Source organism: Filicampus tigris, chromosome 1 (assembly GCF_054856515.1).
Source record: "Filicampus tigris isolate MCC_2025a chromosome 1, RoL_Ftig_1.0, whole genome shotgun sequence".
In the NCBI taxonomy this organism is placed as follows: domain Eukaryota; kingdom Metazoa; phylum Chordata; class Actinopteri; order Syngnathiformes; family Syngnathidae; genus Filicampus; species Filicampus tigris.
Window position 1 is genome coordinate 13598965 of NC_141217.1, and position 19514 is coordinate 13618478.

General features: G+C 41.7%; 2 protein-coding genes across 2 annotated transcripts; one reads left to right on the forward strand and one right to left on the reverse strand.

Moving 5' to 3' along the window:
• Positions 1-2788: 2788 nt before the first annotated feature.
• On the forward strand, positions 2789-4547 carry LOC147152871 (ladderlectin-like). Its single transcript, XM_086036357.1, has 7 exons — positions 2789-2869; positions 3036-3086; positions 3169-3193; positions 3271-3356; positions 3490-3624; positions 3986-4097; positions 4294-4547. The coding sequence occupies exons 2-7, from the start codon at positions 3036-3038 to the stop codon at positions 4374-4376; spliced, it is 492 nt and encodes a 163-aa protein (XP_085892483.1). The 5' UTR covers positions 2789-2869; the 3' UTR covers positions 4377-4547.
• Positions 4548-11388: 6841 nt separating this feature from the next.
• LOC147152872 (galactose-specific lectin nattectin-like) lies at positions 11389-13104 on the reverse strand. Its single transcript, XM_086036121.1, has 7 exons — positions 13077-13104; positions 12875-12937; positions 12758-12776; positions 12569-12651; positions 12335-12469; positions 11774-11885; positions 11389-11677 (listed from the first exon to the last, which is right to left on the reverse strand). Exons 2-7 carry the CDS (start codon positions 12935-12937, stop codon positions 11598-11600), a joined length of 492 nt encoding a protein of 163 aa, XP_085892247.1. The 5' UTR covers positions 13077-13104; the 3' UTR covers positions 11389-11597.
• Between the last annotated feature and the right edge of the window lie 6410 nt (positions 13105-19514).

A 19514-nucleotide genomic window follows, 5' to 3' on the forward strand; every position in this document is an offset into this window, starting at 1 on the left:
GGTGTGTACATACATGTGTATATACACATGTTACTGCGTATATTTACATAGGTCTGATCCTGAATGTTTGCCGTTAATGTTATACATTAATGGCTACATTATGCCGCCGTCTCTGTGTGACCTATATCTTTGCTGCTGTAACACTGAAAATTTCCCCACTGTGGGATCAATAAAGGCCTTCTTATCTTATCTTATCTTATCTTATCAACGCGCAGGAGCAGCGGCTCGACTCTGAGTCCCTCCCGGATGGCCGAACTTCTCACCCTATCTCTAAGGGAGAGCTCGGACACCCTGCGGAGGAAACCCATTTCGGCCGCTTGTAACCTAGAATTTGTTCTTTCGGTCATGACCCACAGCTAATGCCCATAAGTGAGGATAGAAACATAGATCGGTAAATCGAGAGCTTCGCCTTTCGGCTCAGCTCCTTCTTCACCACGACAGACAGATACAGAGTCCGCATCACAGCAGATGGAACCGAAAATAAACTTTCACATTTAAAAATATGTTCCATGAGGGTCACAGGTGTGCTGGAGCCTATCCCAGCTGTCTCCGGGCAGCAGGCGGGGTACACCCCGAACTGGTTGCCAGCCAATCGCAGGGCACACAGAGACAAACAAACAGCCACACTCACAATCACACCTAGGGGCAATTTAGAGCCTTCAATTAACCTAACAAGCATGTTTTTGAAATGTGGGAGGAGACCCAGAAAGTACCCAAAGAAAACCCATGCAGGCACGGGGAGAACATACAAATTCCACACAGGAAGGCCCGGATTCCAACGCACGACCCCTGCGCTGTGAGGACCTAACCGGTCGTCCACCCTTCCACCCCACAGAATTCATGGATGTGTAAAATGAATTCGTACCATATAAAAGTGCATATACAGTATGAGGTATACAAATGATGATAATACTTAGTTGTATGTTGTTGTGCTACTGCCTTCAGGCTGATGAGACTGCTGGGATTAGATGTGTGGATCAACAGTAAATGTATACCTGACAGTCACAGTTGATAAAACTCAAAGGTTTGCAGGTGTAAAGAGGAAGTCAACTGAAACATATTCTTTTCAAGAATATGTTCCTCTTGTAGGCCCACTAATTTAAACTGTGGTTAATATTGTAATTATGGAATATTGCAAAATCCACCCATTTTTAGCCATTTTAGGGCGTGTCCATTTTGTCACTTCTGACTGAAGATGCCATCACAATTGCTCAGGGCTCAGGTAACGACCAATCATAGCTCACCTGTTTTCTGAAGCTGAGCCATGATTGGTCGTCATCTGAGCCCCGAGCCACTGTGATATCATTTTCAGTCGACAGAAGTGACAAAATGGTCGGCCCCAGAGATGGCTAGCTTTAGATGGTTAACTCATATTTCACAAATGTATTATTAATGAGAATGCCTTGTTTTAACTAGTGGACTTACATGGAAAATATTTTTGAAAAAAATATGTTTGGGTTGACTTCCCTTTAACCAAATTCCATTTTTGATCCCACATATGGAAAAGTATGGTACTAATACACAAAATGTGATTACGTTAAAAGTATAATAATCCGATACTAATGAAAAAAGACTTCATGTCCACGGCAGTGCTTTTGAGAAATACATTTTAGATTAAATGATAAAAAAATATATTAAAATCACAAACATTGCCAAAAAAAAAACTGCCTTGTGGTCATTTTGGACCCCACTTATGCATCGAACACTGTTTGATATGCTCTGGGTCTCTGGGACTATTTATATGCTGTACTATCAGCGTTGCTTGTCTCAATAATGTCAGGGCTCTTTGAAACTAAGGAATTTGAGGACGCTTTTCCTATCACTGCAATTACAAGTGACAGAAAGTTAGCCAAAGAAATGAGAAGAAATAAGGCTAGAGCGACAAACCTGTTAGTATAGCTTTGTCATCCTCTGAACAAACCAGCATCTCTGATTACCTGTGTAAGGCTAACTCTCTTCAGTATTGAATTGCTAGTTAACAAATCACTGTTGATTAATGTCATGACATCATCATGACCCATAATCTTTATTTATTTCTTCTCAGCGAAGCACAGATGTGTATGAAATGTGCTATATAAACAAAGTTGCCCTGCTTTGGCTTGCCTAACCACAAAAATTTGTATCCCAGCAACATCTTAAAACCTATAACTTTACAGGCAACCACATGATTGCTTATTGTTTGATTGAACAAACAATTATAACACTCTTTCAACACGGGACTATCCAAAGTATAAAATGAAATCGACCGCTAATATCATGTAAAAAACTCAAACTTTTGATCATAAATTTCATGGGCCAGAGGGTTAAAATTAGGGGGGCGAGGTCCAAGACCTTAAAATGAACATCCATTGATCCGTTATCTGAACAGCTTATTCTCACGAGGGTCGCGGGGGTGCTGGAGCCTATCCCAGCCCTCTCCGGAACTAGGTGTGGCACACCCTGAACCGGTTGCCAACCAATCACAGGGCACGCGGAGACAAACAACTATTCACACTCACACACGGGGAAAATTTAGAGCACGGGTTATCAACTCCCGGGAAAATTGAACTCGCATGAAACCACCAATTGTTCTTTCAAAGCATACTGACCGGCCTAATGACATAATTAGAACATAAAAGCATTCACAACCGGTGACTCACTTTGATGCAAGACCAGTTTACGACAAGGACAATAGAGCATTGCTTATTGTGTTTTTAATTATTAAATTGTTTGGGTGTGAATTTGGAGACGGCATGGACTAACTTGCTTTAAATGCATTGAGGTCAGCTGATGTCTTGTGACATGAGATGTAACCTTCCCAGACCGTCAACCGAACATATAAAGCGGCTGCTCTTCATCATCCTCAGCATCACGCGTCAAGACTCCAAAGGTAAGATTTGTCAATTTTGCATCCTGCTTTTTTTCCCTCCGATCACGTTTTCTTTTAATTTTTTTTTTTATTCTTACACATGTTCAATTCTAATTCTGATTTTTAACCACACAAATCCAAACCAGTAGAAAACAATAACAAAGAGTCATTCTCAATCATTCCACAGATGGCACGTCTTTACCTGTTGGTTGTCCTTTGTGGGATCATTGCACTGGCTGTAAGTCAAAATATGACTGCACAACTCATCTTGATGTTTTGCTCTCTGAACATGGTGCTCTTCTTCTTTGAAATCCTCACAGAAGTCCGACGCCAAAAAAGACGACGGTCGGTAGCTGTGATTAAATCCTACCGATATTTAACATTGCGACAGAATCATTTGATGCCCAACAATTATGTTGCAGACGATCACTGTCCTAAAGGGTGGACTCAGTTGGACAACTTCTGTTACATCTTCCAAAAAAATCCCAGGGCCTTTCAAGATGCAGAGGTACGGAAGCCTCTCACACCGTAATTGTGTATACAGTTTACTGCTATTAGAATGTCTGTCAACGTCATTAGCGAATACAACTAGTGCAACTATTTATATGCAGGCCATTTGCTTCTCTGTTTTTCCCCATCAGAGGGTCTGCAATGCTCTTCATGCGAATCTGGTTTCGATCACCGACCGCAAGGAACATGCACTCGTTGTTGAGCTGATTCGGGAGGGGGCCGGTTCTGTCGTAAACACCTGGGTTGGACTCCATGATGCAATTTTGGTGAGAAATTGACAAGTACAAAAGTTCTGATTGAATCCAGTCCCTTGTGTGTACTAGAAGTGTTTCTTGCCACAGAAAACGAACGTGTTCTCCAGACTTCACTTAGGAAGGGAGTGTAGAGTTGTGTTATCGTCATAGCAGTTTTAGGACTTCAAGTGCGGAGAACCTGGTGCCCTGGAACATGTCCTGCAGCGCCACCAAGACGTTGACACGTGTTCACAACATACAGCAAAGACCGAAACTGATATTGAATCTATTTAAACATCAAAACACCCCCAATCATACCCCGACATTTGTCTCGTGTGCTCCACACTGTGGCTCAGGCTTTAGATGTGATTCGTGATTCGACTTTGTCTTACAGGAGGACGACTTCTTATGGACCGATGGCGAAAAGTTTAAGTTCGAAAACTTTTCTCCCGGCCAGCCTGACAACTCCGGTGGAAATGAAGACTGTGTGGAGATTTCTTCAGTTGGTATGTATACTTAACGATTTTTCCGAAGGAAAATAGTGTCTGGATCTGGATGTTTCATAAAATCGGTGTTTCCATATTGTATTGACATACAGTGATGTTTATTTAATGCAGAAATAAAATTTAAAAAGTACTGTATATATATTACATTTTCTGTGAAAGTGGCACACTTACTCCTTGTTTGTGTGTTTTCTTGCAGACTCATTGTGGAATGATATTCAGTGCACTGCGGAAAACCCATTTGTTTGCTGCAAACCTGTGGAGAAAAAAGATTGCCATTAATCAGCAGGGAAAGCCCTTCATATCGTCTATAATAATCTTTCCTTTTTTTGAGACAACATCCGTGGTATCATTTAATCTTCCTTTCTCGGGTACTCATTGGTTAATGATTGCTTCAGATAAGCTAATTTCAATGGGATCTTTACAATAAATTACTGCATTTTTCTAAGCATAGCAATATGTTGGAGTGTTATTCTTTTCCCTTTGCATCAATTTTGGCGTTTATTGCTTAACCACAGAATGGTGGTTGAACGAGAAAGAGCCAATTGCCTTCTTTTGTTTCATTTATTTCAGTGGCTTTCCTCATTCGCACAATGAACTGTGTCGTCATTTTTCACACACTTTCGACCACGTGGCATGACACACACCTGGGTTTCCACCACGGGTGGGAAATCAATTTTGCAAAGGGGTTACTTGAGAAACAGGAACGCTTGGTGAGGGCCAAGCCAACATACTAAAGTCAGCTTTGTTCTATTCTATATTTCATGTATTGAGGGAAAAAAAAGCAGATTATCTCTTTTCAATAAAATGCTACGTGTGTAGAAATCTTATATATTGGTATAATTAGGATATACACATTTTTAACAAAATTATAAGCGCCCATTAAAATTGCAGCTTTACACATTAAAAATTCGAACATTCATTTTGTGTACCAACCGCCGGCTCAGAGTCGTTCCTAGGGAAATACAGTATACTATTACTGGCAGTAATGTATAATATGCAGTGATGACTTATAATACACCCAACACTCTATATATTTGCGCATAGTATTATGAGGCCATATTCTCTTGGCCCACTTACCTCCACCATGCAGGAAATAAGAATGTTGCTAACATTAGGAACACTTCTTTGGAAAAATAGTTGCTAGAAGACAATTGGAAAAGTCACTAAACATAGAGAAAACGTCGCTAAGTTGACAACACCGCAGACACAAGTCGTGTGTGCCTATATAATAGAAGCATAACTTTCAAGATAAGATAAGATAAGAATGCCTTTATTGATCCCATAGTGGGGAAATTTTCATTGTTACAGCAGCAAAGATATAGGTCACACAGGGACGGCGGCATAATGTAGCCATTAATGTATAACATTGACAGCAAACATTCGGGATCAAACCTATGTAAATATAAGCAGTAACATGTGTGTATATACACATGTATATACACACCAACATACACCTACATAAAAAGTATGAGGAACACTCATTTTGGCCTGTACATAGTACAGTGCTGTGGTGAAATGTAAGGGACAGCATTGGATAAAAATAAAACTAGACTAACAGTAGTGGGGAATGTTGAGTATTGCACGGTATTACAGTAGTGGGGGATATTGGGTATTGCACGATATGAGCTCCGGTGCAGGACTGCACAATTGCACTAATGTCCGCCAGTTTGTAGAGACTACACAATGTTCTTGTTAGAGTCTGACAGCAGCAGGCAAGAAGGAACGGCGGAATCTCTCCTTTGCACAGCGAGGGTGTAACAGTCTGTCACTGAAGGAGCTGTGGAGTGCTGTTAGGATGCCCTGGAGGGGGTGGTCCGGGTTGTCCAGCATTGATGACAGCTTGGCCAACATCCTCCTGTCCCCCACAGAGTCCAGGGAGCAGCCCAGGACAGAGCCGGCCCTCCTGACCAGTTTGTCCAGCCCCTTCTTGTCCCGGGCCGAGACGCCGCCTGCCCAGGTGACCACTCCCTGGAAGATGACCGATGCAACCACCGAGTCATAAAAGTTCCTGAGGAGTGTCCCCTGAACCCCAAAAGACCTCAGTCTCCTGAGTAGGAAGAGTCTGCTCCAACTCTTCCTATAGAGGGCGTCTGTGTTGTCGCACCAGTCCAGTTTATTGTTCAGATGAACACCCAGGTACTTGTAAGTTGAGACTCTCTCAACATCTGTTCCCCGGATATTCACTGGTGCAGGGGAAGAGTGCTGGCGCCTACCGAAATCCACCACCATTTCTTTGAATTTCCCCGCATTGATCAGGAGGCGGTTCTGCTGGCACCAGTCCACAAAACCCTGAGTAAGTTCTCTGTACTCCCGATCATCTCCGCCTGTGATGAGGCCGACAATCGCAGAGTTGTCAGAGAACTTCTGCAGGTGACAGGTAGGGGTGTTGTAGTTGAAGTCCGAGGTGTAGAAGGTGAACAGGAAGGGAGCCAAGACAAGTTCCCTGTGGGGCCCCCGTGCTACAGAGGAGCACGTCAGACACACAGTCCTGTGTCCTCACATACTGTGGCCGGTTTGTGAGGTAGTCCTGGATCCATGTGGTGAGGTGGTGGGCCACCCCCGCCCGCTCCAGCTTGTCTCCCAGTAGGGTGGGCTGGATGGTGTTGAAAGCACTGGAGAAATACCGTGCAATACCCAATATTCCCCACTACTGTAATACCGTGCAATACTCAACATTCCCCACTACTGTTAGTCTAGTTTTATTTTTATCCAATGCTGTTCCTTACATTTCACTACAGCACTGCAGCACTGTCACTTACTTAGAGTATTTTTTCCTCTGTACTATGTACAGGCCGAAATGAGTGTTCCTCATATTTTTTATGTAGATGTAGGTTGGTGTGTATATACATGTGTATATACACATGTTACTGCGTATATCTACATAGGTTTGATCCTAAATGTTTGCCGTCAATGTTATACATTAATGGTCACATTATGCCGCCGCCCCTTAACCAGAATTCCGTGTCACATTTTTTCCAAAGGTACAATCCTGGTGGAATAAAATGCTTCTAATCCTTACAAACCGGAATAAAGCAGAAATTACAATAAATGAATGTTTTTCTTCCCTTTTCCCTTTTCATCTTCTTCTTCATAATCATCATCATCATCATCACCATCATCATCTTCTCCTTCTACTTCTGTCTTTAGCGGTTGGCAAACAACTGACTGCCACCTTGTGAAATGGTGTGTGGGCCTGAAGAATACAATTTCACAACCTCCTAGCCCCACTCTTTCCAAAAATAAACATAGAAATGTAAAACTAAACTCACAAGAACTTCTGTAAAACTCTCTCTGTTTTCAAATCTACTAGTACTATTATACTTCTTGGATAAGCGGTTTGGATAATAGAGGGTCAGCCTGAGAAACTAATGATTCTCTCTTTGGTGCATACCGCCACCTGCTGTACATATAGAGTCAATGCAGTCTGGCTCGCGTTTCCGTCTCTCTTCAGCAAAACGGTCGCCCGTCAATAATGGACTGTGAGGTTCGTTCAAACTTGACCACGTTAGCTATGATTACACAGACGGACCAAAATCCACTTTTGTCTATGCTTAATCCGTCTCTTTTTTAAAGTTAAAGTCAAACGGGCGTCCATCATAGATGGATAGACGGACCGGTCCGTCGGTCAGATTGAATGCCCACCTCCGGTTATAAGTACCTGTGTCTGGCTGAACAACACAAATACAAACATTATCTCAACCAGCTTCTCCAGACCTGATTAAACCGAGGCACCCATTTTACATTAGAAAAATTTCATGGCACGCCACCAGACAAAAATTTATATTAATGAGGATCACACCTCAATTTACTCACACATTGACTTACTCAGAGTGAAATCTTATTGAATCAAGATATATTTGTAATGGATAAATACTTGTTATTTTGAAAAATTAAGTGATATTCAGTAATTTCCCACAATTCTACCATGGCACGCCGGTTGTGAACTACTGATGTACGCTCCAGCAAAAACGTATGTTTATTAGTTGTTCAATATTTGTACTATCACTTACTTCCATGTTGTCACGGCCTGGAGTCGACACTTGTGTAATTATTTATGTATATATGTGAGATGTTTCATGTATTCCCTAAATGCGATGTGTCACCTGAACAGTACATGGAAACAGAACAGATAAATAGAACAGATAGATAGGAACAAATGTCATATAGGCATTACAGTGCGTACACAATGGTGCACTTGAATCTGCAATGTAAATCCAACTTTATGTGAGTCAACCAAGTTTGAAGATTTTGAAGAAAAGCTAAAAAAAACAAAAAAAAACACCTTTCTTATGCTGACACAGATTCCTTCATTTATTAGTGATAAGCCTGAACGTTTATCTTGACTGACCATAGCCAATGACGACTAAATGGTGCAGAAGAAGTAAAAGAAAAAGAAGACTAAAAAGGAATAGCTGAATAGACCTGAAAAGAAAATTGTTATCACTGAAGAATTTTGTATATTCATTGGATGTGAGCAAAAAATCGAAATGAGAACTGAGATCAAGTCACGTTTATTTGCATAGCCCTTAAAGTGGAAGTTAACCCAAACATATTTTTTTCAAGGATATGTTCCCAGCAGGCCCACTTTTTGAAACACGGCATTCTGATTAATATTGCGTTTGAGGAATATGAGTTAAGCAGAAAAATCCACCCCTTTTTAGCCATCTCACGGGGCGGCCATTTTGTCACTTCTGTCGACTGAAAATTACATCACAGTTGCTCAGGGCTCATGTAAGGCCCAATCAGGGCTGACCTGTTTTCTGAAGCTGAGCCATGATTGGTTGTTATCTGAGCCCTGAGCCACTGTGATGTCATTTTCAGTCAACAGAAGTGACAAAATGGCCGCCCCCAGAGATGGATAGATTTTACTGCTTAACTCATATTCAACAAATGCAATATTAATGAGAATGCCTTGTTTCAACTACTGGGCCTACATAGAACATACTCTTGAAAAAAAAATTGTTGTAAATGATACAAATTTATTAAAATTACAAACATTGCAAAAAAACAAATAAATAAATAAACTTGAACCCCACTTATGCATCTAAGAATTAACACTGTACTGTAATATCAGCGTTGCTTGTCTACAGAATGTCAGGGCCCTTTGAAACTAAGGAATTTGAGAATGCTTTTCCTATCGCTGCGATTACATGTTCAATACAATACAATACAATACAATACTATTTGTATAGCGCATTTCACAAAGTTATCCAGAGAAATGAGAAGAAATAAGTCTGGAGCGACAATCCTGATAGTATAGCTTTGTCAACCTCTGAACAAACCAGCGTCTCTGATACCTCTGCAAGGCTAACTCTATTCAGTGTTAAATCACTAGTTAACAAGTCACTGTTGATTAATCATCATGACCTTTGATCTTGACTTATTTCTCCTCAGCGAAGCACAGATGTGTATGAAATGTGCTATATATAGCCATCTCACGGGGCAGCCATTTTGTCACTTCTGTTGACTGAAAATGACATCACAGTTGCTCAGGTCTCAGGTAACAACCAATCACAGCTCACCTGTTTTCTGAAGCTGAGCCGTGATTGTTCATTACCCGAGCCCTGAGCAGTTTTAGTAATAGCACATTGTTTATTCTGTCATCAATAATCCAGCGCAATCTATAATTGTGTGACCACTTTTTTGGTGTGCGTCTACTTCCACATTTTTCATCTGATTGACTCTATTCGGGTTTCAAAACACTCAGAAAATTCATGCGTTCCGGGGTACCATTTTTTCTTGTTTCACAAATCTTCAAATCTTCCCCAATTTTACATTTTCCAACCCCCCCAAAAAACATTCATTTCCAATGGCACATTCAACATTTCACATTTACTCCATTCCAATTTCAAATTCACAACATTCATCTCATTCAACTCACATTGGTAAAGCTTTTCAACACACGCACAATTCCTACTTCCCAAAAATTAAACTTATTCACCCTTAAAACAAAACGCAAAAAAAATCACCATTCATTCCCAATTGCACATTCAACATTTCACTTTTACATCATTTCAATTTGAAATTTACAACATTCAGCTCATTCAACTCACATTGTTAAACTTTTCAACACCCAAATTTCCTAAGTCGCACATATTATATAACTTATTCACCCTTAAAAAAACACAAAATTCCACCATTTTTTCCCATTGGCAGATTCAACATTTCATATTTAAACGATTCCAATTTGAAATTCACATCATTGATCTCATTCAACTCATATTGGCAAAGCTTTTCAACACACCGCAATATCCTACTTGCCAAACATTCAAGTCATTCACCCTTAAAAAAAACACACAATTTTACCATTCTTTCCCATTGGCATGCTCACCATTTCACATTTACATCATTCCAATTTGAAATTCCCAACATTCAGCTCATTCAACTCACATTGTTAAACTTTTCAACACACCCAAATTTCCTACTTCCCACATATTCAACTTATTCAAATGATGTCATTTTCAGTGGACAGAAGTGTCAAAATGGCCGCCCCCTGAAATGGCTAAAAATGGGTGGATTTTGCTGCTTAACTCATATTCCACATTCACAATATTAATCAGAATGCCGTGTTTCTACTATTGGGCCTGCTGGGAACATATTCTTGAAAAAAATGTGTTTGGGTTGATTTCCCCCCCTTTAACACCAAAAGAGTCTCAAATTGCTTCGTAAGGCCACAGTTGACCCGTACTAGCGACATCCCCTGATCTAAACACTCCAAGGAGAAATTGTTTGAAGCTTTTTTTCCTTAGGTTAAATTTACTATTTTTTTCCCACAATGAAATGAATGGTGACATTTGTGGGAAAAAGAGATTAGTGAAACAAAAGGTGGAAGATGACAACTGAAGTGATATTGGGTAATTTCCCAGTAGTGTACAATGGCACGCCGGTTGGGAATTACTGATCTAAACTACAGCGAAAACCTATGTATATTAGATGTTTGTCCGCTATTAAATAATGTGCAGTGATGCGGAGGTTAACCTTCATTTAAATCAATAGGACTGAAGAGCCAGTGCAATGCAAGGTAATGTTTAATATTTGTTATCGTTTGCTTCCATGTTGTCACGACACTTGTTGAATTATTTATTAATGTATGCACGATATTTCATGCCTTCCCTGAATGTGATGTGTCATTTGAACAGTGCATGCAGATAGACCGTCAAACAAATGTCGTAGGCGTTACGCTACGTACAGAATTGTGCACTTGGACCTGCAACGTAAATCCAACTTTATCTTCAAGCCAACCAAGTTTGAAGATTTTGAGGAAAAGAAGAAAAAAATTCACACAAACACATTTCTTTTGCAGAAACAGATTCCTTCATTTATTAGTGATAAGCCTCAAGGTTTAGCTTGACTGACCACAACCAATGACAACTAAATGGTGCAGAAAAAGCAAAAGAAAAAGAAGACTAAAAAGGAATAGCTGAATAGACCTGGAAAGAAGATTGTTATCCCTGAAGCATTTTATTCTCATCCAGAAGGTAGAATAGACGATGGACCGATTTAGTGTTTCTTGACATGCACGTTTTTGACACAAACATATGGACTGAGGTCAGCACAGTTGTCATCATGCCACTGTTCACCTGTAAGAAAAAAACAAATAAATATGACATTCAATCCTCTGAAAGACTGAATTTCTTTGAAATTTCTACGAAGCAAAGAAATGAATTCATTCTTACTCCCGTCGTCGATGTCCACACAGTCCTCTGGTGGTACACCTTCATTTGGCTGGCCAGTCTCAAAGTCAGTGAAAACTCCATGAGTGCCATCAGTCCAGATAAAGTCGCCCTCCTGGAAGACAAAAGTTCCATTTGGATGAGTCACAAGACAACGACCGCTTGGGTTTTCATCTGATTTTTGTTTGTCTCAACGCAATCCACTTTGTGTTGAAACATTATCAGCATGATCATCGTGAAAGTTGACATCATATTTGGAGGAGAAACGTGGATAACCAAGTCAGATGATTGGAATGCGATTGTAAAGATTAGCATTTCTACCGAAAGCAAAGCCAATTTATGAAGTGTAAATCCGAAATCAGCGGATATCTGAGGAGTGTCCACCTCAAGGTGGAGCCACATGATTTGTTCCAGCTCACTGTGCTTTCCGATTCTCACTCAAGACGACTTTCTTTGAAGCCGGTGACAAGATTGAGTCTGGAGGACACATTCATCGTCTCTGTGGCAAAAACATTTCTACCGAACACAATCGATGAAGAACCTTTGTACTGATCAAGGCTTTACCAGGATGCTATCATGGGCTCCAATCCAGGTGTCTGTGAAAGTCCCAGCACCTTCCCGGATCAATTCGATAATGACTTTGTTTTCCAGGCTACTGGTGATGGAGGCCAGATTTCCGCCGAGAATGTTGCAGACGCTCTGATGTGACATAAAAAAAAAAAAATGTTAAAAAGTGCACATATGAGCAGTGAACTCTTTTGAACGACGCCGCGGCTCCTGTTCAAAAGTCTCGCAAACCTCTGCGTCGGAGAAGCTTCTCTCATCATGTTGGTAGATGAAGCAACGATTGTTAAGACGAATCCATCCTTTGGGACAGTACCCTGCAACACAATTTGAGCGCTTTTAGGCAACAACTCAATCCGGCGCCGCCCGACTACCTGGGGAAGGAAGGTGAGGAAGGAATGCAAGTGTGACGTTTCCACTAACCTTTCAATGTTTGAGCTGACTGTGAATAAGAAAAGCAAGATGGCAAATCACTGATGATGATCAAACGCAATCGCAAAAACACATTTGTGAAAGTCACAAGGTGAAATGTGGACTTACGGTTCCCGTCAACAGTCCACAGACCCCGCAAAGGAGGAGCAAGGAGCGAAGAGCAGATGCCATCTGTGCAATGACAGAAGAAGAAAGTTTTTCATCGGTGCGTTTGGCCAGCAGCTTTGCAATCTGATCATATAGGAAATCGATCTCGTGGTGTTGTATGAAAATGTGTCAGTAAAGTCAGTAATGAGCCGCTTGAAGTTACCTTTGCAGTGGTGATGCTTGATGTTGAGAATGACAAGGGATCAGTGCTTTTATACACTGGGTTGACGCAGCCCTGGAATGTTAAATATGGCAATCATCGTCTTGTCACATGACACATCAGACGAGTTCTCCAACAAACTTTGAGAAGCCTTCATCTCAGTTAGCTGCGCAGTTTTTTTGGGGGGGGGTTGAACAAACAAGCATAACGACAAACTTTTCATCTTTTTTTTTAATTCCTATGATGTGCATCTGAGCTATTCTCCTTAAATGACGTCGAAATGACGATCGAGACATTCAATCAAGTCAAGTTTGTTTGCAGAGCCCTGAACCACAAAAGAGTCGGAAAGGGCAAGTTGACTCGTATTTGCGACATCCCCGATTTGAAACACTCCAAGGAGAAATTATTTGAAGCTTTTTTTTTCCTTTAGCTTAAATGTACTATTTTTTTCCCAAAATGAAATGGTGACAATTTTTGGGAAGAGAAATGAGTGAAACAAAAGGCGCAAGATGAGAAGCAGGGTGGTGCACCGGCATACAAGGAAATGTTCTCTCGGCTTAATAGACCAGCCTAACCGAGTAACGTCAGCATTATTCATTAAGTAGAAAACACACCTTGGCATTTTCATTTGGATGGATCCTCACTTCCTTAATTAGGGACACACCCATGCACATGGTTGTTTGGTATGCCGCTATCCCAGACTAATGGAGCCATCATCATTTTCAAAGTATGCTCTTGTTCAGTAACACATTGGCCGAGCAAAGGGAGGGAGGCTTGGGAGTCTAAAAGTGCCCGAGCAGAAGGAAGGTTAAAGGCCCTGTTGGAATGTCTGTCTGGATTGTTATTCTTTTTTCTGAAAATTTCAATTGTCTTTTTCGGGGCTCAGACAGTCAGCAGTCAGCTCAATCATTTTTGCATATTCATGAATCTGCTTCCATGTCTCGTCACACATTCGGGCCAACTGTCCTCTTTCCGTCTAGCCGTCTGATTATTCCTTTCTGAACTTTGCGAGCTTGTAAAAACATTGAAGCGACACCGAACAAAGACTTCAAGAAGTCACTTTCCCGCTACGATGCTCAATTTTCGGCTGCGCACGTTTTGTCATTCGATGAAAAAAAGGGTTGTTGCGCATAAAATTAAGAGTTTGTGTAGGTCATTTCATGTCATCTGTCAATGAATTGGGGTGAATTCCATTGCAGGACCTAATCAAACTATACACGCCTCCGGTCATGCTGGACGGACACGCTTGACTTTTTTTTTGGATGAGTTTTCAGGCATATTGAGCCCCCTAAATGGCAAGTTATTCATTTGTGGGAAATAAACCCGACAACTTCAACTGGGTCCCTGGGATACAGTACATGAAATCTTTGTTTGTTTTCAACATTGTTTTTGTCAAATGTTTGTGGATGAGAATGAATCGCTGTATGATAAAAATGACTTCTCAAAGTCAGGTGTTGCTTGAATGCCTGAACCCCTTCAAGAGGTCACAGAGAAATGCTCAAAATAATCAATTCGGAGTTAGAGCAATTGGCTCAAGCATACCGGCTGACGAGTTTGAAGAGGCAGGGCGGCACTCCCATGTTAATGGAAATTTTCTCTTGACTTCTGTTAATTGCTCAAACGTCACAGCGCAAAACACACCTTAGAAAATGCATTTGGGTGGAGGCTGATAATTACGGCACACCCAGCAGCGTGCTTCAGCTGATGGGCCGGTATGCCACTTATTCAGTTTCGTGAAGCCGACAACTGTTGCAACCGCACACATTGCGGAGTCCCAAAAAAACCAACAAAAAAAACAGCAGCAATCAGATCTCTTGCAATATTCCCAGCGAAATGATAAAACGATGAAAACCCAAAGGAAACAGGTTGATGTTTGCAGGAGTTGTAGTGTGAAATTGCCAGTCCGGAAAAGTGAAGCACAAAGTGTTGTTTTGTCTTCTTTTCAGCTTCCTTTTGTGTATCTATTTTGAAGCTTTGACGTCAGCGGACTTGTGCGCTTCCAACACCGCTTGCAGATCAAACATCAAACCCACCTTCCTGCTCTGACAGTATGTCAATCATTAGGGCAAAAATCGCTGAATACTAATCAGTGATTAGTGGTTCCGCAGGAAGTAAATGTTTATCATGTTTCCATTTTTTTTAACCTAAGAAAAACATTGTAATGCTCTGTCGCACGGAAAGCAATAACACCCCCAATCACCACCATCTTCTCACCATTCTTGTTTTGCTTTGTTTTTCCTCAAAGAACTTTTAAATATCATGTGCAATTAAGGACACTTGCTTTTTTTTTTTCTTTTCTGCTGCATCCACACCTGTTGCATTTGCAACTTGGCGCTCATTGAAATGGTGAATAAGTATCTGCCTTATGGTATTTATTTCATCTTATTTTGTTGTTCTAGCTTTATTTTTACAAGTGGACCTACTGGGCTAACCTGGGACCTCGGCCATCATATTTGTGGATATCATATCACATCGTATGGAAACGTGTGTTGGTATGACAAAAAAAAATACTCAAACTCCTTGAACGTTTACCATTTGATTAAAAGCCTTTTAGCCATTGACTTTTTCATTTCGTTCTATGGTTTGCCTTAGAAACTAATTAGTTGAGTTCATTTGAAGTCCACAGTCGTTTGGTTGTGCACCATAGCTTTCAAATGATGAGTTACTTCACCTCACATGCCTTCTTTTCTTTCATTCCATGGGTCAGAGGGTGCAGTTTTTTTTCATTCATTAAAAGAAAAGAAATGAAAGGGGGCAGAAAGAAGTTAAAAAAAACAACGTATAGTATCGACTACCCCTTAGCAGCACAAAACAAATGACAACTACAGTCAAGGGTTCGAGTGCCATTGCAAACAGAAAAACTCAAATGTTCTTTGGTTATCCATCTTCCTGATTTTTTTATGGGGGGGCTCCATTGTCGTTCTTCCATTTTCAGTCGACAGAAATGGCAAAATGGCCGCCCCCTGAGATGGCTAAAAAGGGGTGGATTTTGCTGCTTAACTCAAATTCCACAAACGCAATATCAATCAGAGGGCCTGCTAGGAGCATATTCTTGAAAAAAATATGTTTGGGTTGATTACCTCTTTAAATATGTTCGTGTAAGTGAACAACTGCATTTGCCAATAAAACACGGAAATCTGTATAGAATAATTGTGTACTGGTGTTACATATTCAGGATTCCCTCCCCCAAAACATTTAACTGTGTTCTGTAAGAGTTGCAGAAAAAACTATGCTAATGCGGGGGGAGACGGCTCAGTAGAGTCCTGTCAGGCTCTTAAAATTGTTGCAAAACAAATGTTGCCGGAGTTAATGGGATAACTTGGGTCCATTTCACAAAGCAGGTTCAGTGAAAACTCAGAGTCTGCTAACCCTGAAAAGAGAAAAATGGTGACTTTTCCAGTTCAAGAAAGGAGGTAACTCAAACCAGAGAAAGAGGGTAACTCTAGCCGGTTTCAGAGAGAGAGGTAATTTAAGATCACAAGTAACAGACTCTCTGAAACTAACCTAGAGCAGGTTTTTCTCAGTGAACCTCCTGTTTCGCTCTGTCTCCGCCCTCAGACTAGACCTTTCCAATGACACCAGGTTTGCCCACATATTTAAAAAAGGAAGAATGCAATACAGTTTAATTTCCACTAATCCTAATTTTCAATACCGTTCTTGAAGTGGTTTCACATCACATATTTAGCTGAAATCCATATTTTGTACCACTTTAATTGATGTCAATATAATTAATTTGTCCGATGTAGCATGCCTGTAGTAGGGATAACCAAATACCAACGAACTCAATCTGTAGGGTGGGTGCATATGGACCCTTGTAGCCTACGGGGGAGCTACATCACAGGAGTGACTTTGGACATCCGAGGGAGTTGGATGACAGAAGATTGCTCACATCAACTCTAGAACGTGGAAGAGTTGGAATACAGTTTTTTTTCGTTCAAACGTCATTACACGGCAACGTCTTCTGAACTGTGAGTGCACATATTCCTTCGACGAGGACGTCACCTACTGGATTACGTGTGAACATCCATCCATCCATTATCTGGACTGCTTATCCTCACAAGGGTCGCGGGTGAGCTGGAGCCCATCCCAGCTGTCTTCGGGCAGTAGGCGGGGGACACCCCGAATTGGTTGCCAGCCAATTCAGGGCACACAGAGACAAACAAACATCCGCACGCACAATCACACCTGGGGCAAATTTAGAGTGTCCAATCAACGTACCATGCATGTTTTTGGAATGTGGGAGGAAACCGGAGTACCCGGAGAAAACCCACGCATTCACGGGGAGAACATGCAAACTCCACACGGGGAGGCCGGAGCCGGGATCGAACCGACCACCTCTGAACTGTAAGGCGGACGTGCTAACCAGTCGATCACCGTGCCGCTCTATGTTTGAAAATACAATTTATATTTTTTAAAAGTGTAGACTGTAGAGGGAATACATGAGGGTCATGCACTGCTGTCAGTTAATTGCACAAAAATAGTAGAGGTCCGACAGACAATAACATTCCTTAGAGTGGTGCACGTGTTCAGCGATGCCAGAGATAAGCTAATGGTGCTCTGTGAGAGCTGAAAAAGGTAACTTTTTTGGACTCCGTGCACTCAGTGGGGGACAGGAGGATGTTGGCCAAGCTGTCATCAATGCTGGACGACCCGGCCCACCCCCTCCAGGGCACCCTAACAGCACTCCACAGCTCCTTCAGTGACAGACTGTTACACCCTCGCTGTGCAAAGGAGAGATTCCGCCGCTCCTTCTTGCCTGCTGCTGTCAGACTTTGACGAGGTCGCCATCTACTGGATGTCATGTGAACAAGTCTGCAGCTTTTAAAGTCTATAGTAGTTACGTTGATATTGACCAGTCTGTCTGTCAGAGGTGGGGTCCACCTGCCAGCGCCACTCCACACACAAGAGGGGAAGCGGACCAACGGATTAGGGGAGGAGGGCAGTGGAAGGGAGCGCGCAGGTCGCGAGCAGGTCGCTATAAATGTAGGGAAACATCAAGGTCTCCAGTTGAACGAGATTGATTTACTTATTTTATTTTTGGGGGATTTTATTCAATGATCAAACAACGTTTTTATTTTGTCCCTTTTTATTTTAACATTGAGCGTTTTGACAGTTAATCCCGATGTTTCATTCCTTACATTTGTCACCGGCAATAAATTGCATTAAGTACATTGGCATTTGCATTCGATATCAAACATTGAGAGAAATTTTCAAATAAAAAATAAAAAAAAGGGAAAATATGTTATTCTAAAGAAGTGTAAGTAATAATAGAAACATAATACACGAATTATTTTTTAACTTCTGGCACAGCCTTATTTTTACTTATGTTTCACTTTTCTCCACAACAATTGAGGATGCCATTTTTCAAATCTTTAGTTTAACATTAAATAATGCTCTTAATGCCCTTTAATATGAAATACTCTTTGACTAAAATTGTGATTAATTTGTGTGACTTTTGTTACTCACTCATTTCATTTTCATATACCATTTAATGGACAACAACCAGATTAAGACATTTAGAAACGTACAACAACAAACCCGGTCACTCAAGAGCTAACTCGCAGCTGACGCAAAGTGCGCCGCTCTGCCTGCATGGGTATGAGTGCTGATTTCAAATTAATTCACATTGCTCCTCTTCACTTATGTGGGTAGTTGTGATGTTTTTTTTTCACTCAACAGAAGTGACAAAATGGCTCTAATGGTACTCTGTCCCGGACCTTGCCAGTAGCTACTGGGTTGGGAGCAGTGCTGGCACAGCAACAGGATGGGGCAGAGAGAGTCATTGCGTATGCCAGCCGGAGCCTCCACCCGGCCGAGCAGGATGATTCCAACTAGAGCTCCTTCAAACTTCAGCTCTTGGCTATGAAGTGGGCATTAGCTGAAAAGTTCAAAGATTACCTCTAGGGGGCAAAAGTTACTGTCGTGACCGACAACAACCGACAACTGGCACTGGCAACTGGCACCTGCGCACCGCTATTCTGGGCGCGAGGGAGCAGCGGTGGCTCAGTTGGCGAATTTTGCCTATCAAATCCAGTACCATCCAGGCAGACAACATACTAATGCAGATGTATTCTCCAGAGTCCCATCTGCAGGCGGCGAACCCCCCAGTGATGCACTCCCATCGGGTGAGGACGGGCTTCTGGTCGGGATTGTGGAGGCTCCAGGAGCGACCGAGGACGCTGCCCCCTTTACTTGGGGGTGGGACCCAAACCATTGGAGGAAATGCCAGGAGGAAGACCAGAGCCAGACAGTCAGGCGGCTACTTGGGCAGTGGGAGCGCTTGACTTTGAACGAAGGTGTATTATGCCGTTTAATCCAAGACCAGCTGACCAGCTGTATGGTCTCCCAAATAGTCGTTCCCCAGAACCAGGTGCAGCCACTCCTGGATGCCAAGAACGGACTTTGTCCCTAATGCGGCGTCATTTTTAATGGCCACAGATG